At 46.0% G+C, this 5,802-nt stretch overlaps 1 protein-coding gene across 1 annotated transcript; it reads left to right on the top strand.

The window, feature by feature from the left end:
• Window positions 1-5: 5 nt before the first annotated feature.
• On the top strand, window positions 6-5,802 carry SMG8 (SMG8, nonsense mediated mRNA decay factor; the record flags this gene model as incomplete). The annotated part of the gene is made up of 4 exons (XM_026861816.1): window positions 6-1,275; window positions 1,934-2,079; window positions 2,475-3,350; window positions 4,880-5,802. Coding segments are annotated over 4 exons (2,490 nt in total), but the record flags the coding sequence as incomplete, so codon positions are not given.

Here is a 5,802-nt window from a genome sequence, read left to right as displayed (position 1 = left end):
GGTCCGGGCACCCCTCCGGCGGCCCGGCCCCGCTGCCGCACGCCGAGGCCCACGAGTTCTGGAAGCACCAGGAGAAGCTGCACTGCCTGAGCCTGCTCTACCTCTTCTCCGTCTGCCACATCCTGCTGCTGGTGCATCCCACCTGCTCCTTCGACATCACCTACGACCGCGTCTTCAGGGCGCTGGACGGGCTGCGGCAGAAGGTCCTGCCCTCCCTGAAAGCCGCCATCAAAGACTGCCCGGTCGGCAAGGAGTGGAAGCTCAACTGTAGGCCGTGCCCTCCGCGCCTCCTCTTCCTCTTCCAGCTCAACGGGGCCCTGAAGGTGGATCCTCTCCCAAGCAGGGGCCAGGACCCCTGCGGTCACCTGGAAAAGCCGCCCCCCAAGAAGCACTCCCCCAAGAGAAGGTTGCAGCACGCTCTGGAGGATCAGATCTACCGCATCTTCCGCAAGAGCAGGGTGCTAACCAACCAGAGCATCAACTGCCTCTTCACCGTGCCTGCCAACCAGGCTTTCGTGTACATTGTGGCTGGGGGGGCCCAGGACGGGGATGACCCAGTGGCCATGCTTCTTGACCAGCTCAGGAGCAACTGCACCATGAGAGAGACCGACTCGCTGCTGGCTCCCACCCTGTCCGGACCCAGGAGGTATCAGATGATGCGGCACGGCAGGCAGCAGCTGTCCTTCCACGCAGAGAGCAGCAGCAGCAGCTCCAGCTCCTCTGGGCAGCTTGTGGATTGCACCCTCAAGGAGTTCTTGTGGCAGCACGTGGAGCTGGTGCTCAGCAAGAAGGGCTTCGATGACAGCGTGGGGAGGAACCCACAGCCCTCTCACTTCGAGCTCCCAACCTACCAGAAGTGGGTTGCTGCAGCTTTAAAACTGTATGAAGTGACCATCGAAGGCAAAGATGACGACCCAACCTCTCTCACGGGGGAACTGAGCTCAAAAATCATGGGCAGCATCAAAGTCTTGGAAGGCTATTTGGATATAGACACCAAGTTCTCAGAAAACCGTTGCCAGAAGGCTCTCCCCATGGCCCACAGCGCTTACCAGTCCAACCTGCCCCACAATTACACCATGACGGTCCATAAGAACCAGCTGGCCCAGGCCCTGCGTGTGTACAGCCAGCACGCCCGTGGCCCAGCCTTCCATAAATACGCCATGCAGCTCAACGAGGACTGTTACAAGTTTTGGAGCAACGGGCATCAGCTTTGTGAAGAGCGAAGTTTAACAGACCAACACTGTGTCCATAAGTTTCATCTGCTCCCAAAAGCAGGTGAAGAAGCTCACTCGTCATTGGGTTTCATGGTTTAATTTTGGATCTGCTTCAAAATGTCCTAGGCTGAAAACACCCACTCTTGCGTGTTTATGGAAGATGAAAGTTTGGCAGCTTTAAAGCTTCGTCTTTGTACGGTGGGATTAATTACAGCAGAGCTGTTGTGCAGGTTTCCTTTAGGTTTGAGTAATGTTTAGGAGTGAGTCCGCTGTCAGTAGTTACTTTGATTTTAGTAGTAACTCTCATTTCATCTTGCTAGTTATAAACACTGCACTGGAGTGCTCCTAACAATAGATATATAAGAGAACAACAGTTTTCTCAGAAGCATAAGTACACACACACCCCCCTTTTTTTTTTTTTCTGAAATAGCTTGATTGATGTCAAGGAGTAGAAACTGTCTGATACACATTTATTGCAGGCAGAACTATTTATGCCTCTTAGGAAGAGGTTATAAAAACAAGATTCCAGTGTAGGTTACACCGCTAAACTAAACTGTGTATTAAAAGTGGGAAAGGGAGGAGTTGCTTGACGAACTGGCATTGCTGGTAAATCATTTTGCATGTGTGTATAGCAAGGAGGAAGCAGTGGGTGGGGGGAGTTAAAGAATCTCTAGAAATGGTGAGCAATTTATCAAGGGTTTGATTGATTTTGCTTTTAGGGGAAAAGCCAGAAGCAGACAGAAATCCTCCAGTTCTGTACCACAACAGCCGGGCTCGTTCCACTGGTGCCTGTAACTGTGGAAGGAAACAAGCTCCTCGGGATGACCCCTTTGATATCAAAGCAGCTAATTACGACTTTTACCAGGTAACTATCGGGTCTCTAGTTTTGCTTCAAGCAGTGCTTTTGTTTCATTAACAAAAATCTCTATTCTGAAGTGAGTTTCCTCTTAACCTCATCGGCTTGTAAACGTAGCTTGGGGAAGATGCTTCTGGGAACAGAAATTGCACGATACGCTGACCAGAGTGGGCAGTTCCAGTCTTCACCAGTGCATGCACGCAGGAGCACCTATTTATGCTTCAACTGTGTTCACGTGAATGTTAAATCCTTTGTGTCTGTGGGCTGTGTTCCCATTGCTGCTTTGGTTCTCGCGTAGCGCAAAACCTCTTGAATCTTAGCGGTAGCTGCTGAACATTAGGACTCTGAACTCCCCCATCTCGGAGGTGGAAGATGGAAAGTTAACCACGTTTTCTTTCTCATAGCTGCTGGAAGAAAAATGCTGCGGGAAACTGGAGCACATCAACTTTCCCATATTTCAGCCAAGCACACCCGATCCGGCGCCTGCTCGGGATGAGTCATCGCCTGCCCCTCCAGAAGGCGAGATTGAGAAACTGAAAGAAAAAGAACCTCAGACTCAGGGAGAAAGCACAGGCCTGAGCTTAGCCCTCAGCCTGGGTCAGTCGACGGGCAGCTTGGGCACCTACCCGCCTGATGCCCAGGGTGGAGGGGACAATGCAGAAGGTCACGGGCAGAGTGGGGACTCCAAAAGTGAGAAAAGGCCAAGCCTGGTAGATCGCCAGGCATCCACTGTTGAGTACCTCCCTGGGATGCTCCATTCAAATTGCCCCAAGGGCCTTTTGCCCAAATTCTCCAGTTGGTCACTGGTTAAGCTGGGGCCTGCTAAGGCTTATAACTTCCACACAGGCTTAGATCAACAGGGCTTTATCCCGGGAACAAACTATTTAATGCCTTGGGACATTGTCATTAGGACAAGAGCTGAAGATGAAGGAGACTTAGATACCAATTCCTGGCCTGCACCTAACAAGGCTGTTCCTGGAAAAAGAAGCGCGGTTGTGATGGGAAGAGGAAGACGGAGGGATGACATAGCTCGAGCTTTTGTAGGATTTGAATATGAAGATGCACGTGGTAGGAGGTTCATGTGTTCAGGGCCTGATAAGGTCATGAAAGTGATGGGAGGGGGGCCAAAGGAATCCGCCATCAAAGCCCTCAATTCTGACATGCCGCTGTACATCCTGTCGTCGACTCAGGGGCGAGGGCTCAAGCCGCATTACGCTCAGTTCATGAGACTCTTTGTGGTGGTTCCTGATGCTCCGCTGCAGATCACGTTAACTCCTCAGGTAAGCAATGGAAGAGGGAACCTGTTAACTGCTGAGAAAGGTTGTTGGAACGTAAATTTTAGGACAGGAAGGCACAAGGGTGATCGGAAAGGGGTGTCAGAGGGATGCTACAAGAAACTCTTTCCAACTCAAACCAACTTCAGATAAATTCTCTAAGGCAGTAGTCACCAAAAGTATCTGTTTTGTGAACAGGTTTGGGTGTTTTTAAAGTTCAAGATTGGCTTATGCCAGCTTTATACTTTGTATAATGTAAGTTGTAAAAAATATTTTCTCAAGGATTAATCAATAGCATTCCATACTGTAATAACTGCTTCTTTTTGAGAAGAGAACAAGTAAGTAATGACTGTGTAAGAATTAATTTATTTTAAATGTCGTAGAGAAAAGCAGTGACTCATTGCTGAGATTAACTATTATTAGTTACCCTTTGAATTTAGGAGGTGAAGAGGTGTTGGGTTTTTAATTGGAGGTTTTTTCCCATTTCCAAGTATATTAAAAACAACGGAGAAAGAGCTCTGTTTACACTTTCTTACTTTTTAAAGTAGTAAAATATGAACAAGTGTATCTTCTTTCAATTACTGCTGTATGAAATCCTGTGTGCACATAAATGCTTATTATTTGTTAGCCTGTGGCAAGAAAATTGGCATTCATTGTAGTGGTGTCACTGAGTAACAAGTCAGCACAAAACATATTGGTTTGGGAGAGACAGATTTGGGACATTTTGTAACCCTTCGAGCTGTTCGGGAAGTGCCACAAGATCCTTAAGGCTGAATCACAAGACAATGGAGTTGGCTTCTTTTATGGGACACCTTCAAATGCTCAGATACGAACCTGCTTTGGTTTAGAAGTTAAGGGAAGAATACTGACTGAACCCTGACGCCCACACCAGTATTTCAATGCAGTTTATTGTGTTATTGTTTGAAACACAGGCAAGAGTTGAAGGTTCAGTTTGTGTTGATACTTTGTTGGTCATTCCCAGTGTACAGCTGTATCGCAGCTTTTGACTGCTGAGGGGGTGTGTGTTTATTTCAAGTATCTTATGTTATGCGTTGTGGGTTCCACACGTCGGTTCCTCATGTGAATAAGACCTTCTGAATCTTTTAATATGAATTATACAAGAGCCCTATTAAATGTTGCTGAAGTCCTTGAAAATTCACATTGGTTTAGTGAGGTTACAGCTCAGGGCCGCCTGTGCTGCGGCATTGGAATCCGCTGTTCTCACAGCGTTTCCTGCTGCCCGAGAGGCAAAAGGCTTGTGTTTGTATTGTCGGTCTCTTTGGTAGGACCTAATCTGCAGCCTTGAATTCAGCGTCTTCGCTGTGATAAAATTGAAAATTTATGGATCTCCCACAGTAATGGCACAGTGATTACCGGGAATGTGCTCAAGTGGTTGAGAACGTGGTGGTAGGCAAGACTTAAGAGACTTCCTTGGATTCAGTTTGCTTTTAAGTTTTGTTGTGGGTTGTTGGTGGGTTTTTTTAATTATTCTAATGATGTTTGATTATCTACTCATATTTCCTTTTTCTTTTCAGGTTCAACCAGGGCCGCCACCTTGTCCTATATTTTACCCCGAGAAGCAGGAAATTACCCTTCCCTCTGACGGACTGTGGGTGCTTAGATTTCCTTATGCATACGTGACAGAACGTGGACCCTGCTTCCCTCCCAAAGAAAGCCAACAACTAATGAGCTATAAAGTTCTCCGAGGAATACTGAAAGCGATTACACAATAAGAATTATCCTGGTAGATTGATTTTTAGTTTGAAAATACTGTCTTCGATCCAAATAATGGATTTTGATTCATGTCTGTTACCCAGCTGGTATCGCCCACTGTATTTCACTGGACACGGTCTGATTGAAAATAAGGTCTGATATCAGAGTAGAGAAAGGAATCAGAGATGTATACATTTTCCATTTATTACATTTTCACATGTAAAAAATAAAAGCTGGTTGTCGAAATGCACCGAGCCCGTATTAGTAGATGTTTTGACGATAGTGCTTTTCTGCATCGTATCTTTCTACACGTTTAAGACTATTTAAAAATTATTTGTCATATTGAGGCAGTGATGGGCAGATTCTTTTCTCATTTTCTAAACAAGGTATTGGGTATGCAAACAGTAGATGCTTTTTAATGTGCTGATGTGATAAACCATTTGTCTTTGATCTTAAAAAAAAGAAAAAAGGCATGGCAGCTCTGATTTGTGTTAACACCATAGCCAGAAAATGTGCTTACCTATATCCAGTTGAAATATTTTACTGTATTTGTGTACATAGATCAGATTTTGTTAACCCCCTGACTTAATTTCATATTTTGGAATGACAGATCTCTTTGGAAACTAAACCTGCTGGTCAATTTGTGGAAAAATTAAAGCTGTATGAGCTTGTTCGTTAGAAGCAACTGCAGCTTTGTTGTCAGTATAGCTTGACTTGCGATTAAACGGATTTCTGGTTGCTAAGA

This window comes from Athene cunicularia, assembly GCF_003259725.1.
Source record: "Athene cunicularia isolate RWA chromosome 19 unlocalized genomic scaffold, athCun1 chr19_part1, whole genome shotgun sequence".
Taxonomy (NCBI): Eukaryota; Metazoa; Chordata; class Aves; order Strigiformes; family Strigidae; genus Athene; species Athene cunicularia.
This window is presented reverse-complemented; position numbering and strand designations above follow the sequence as displayed.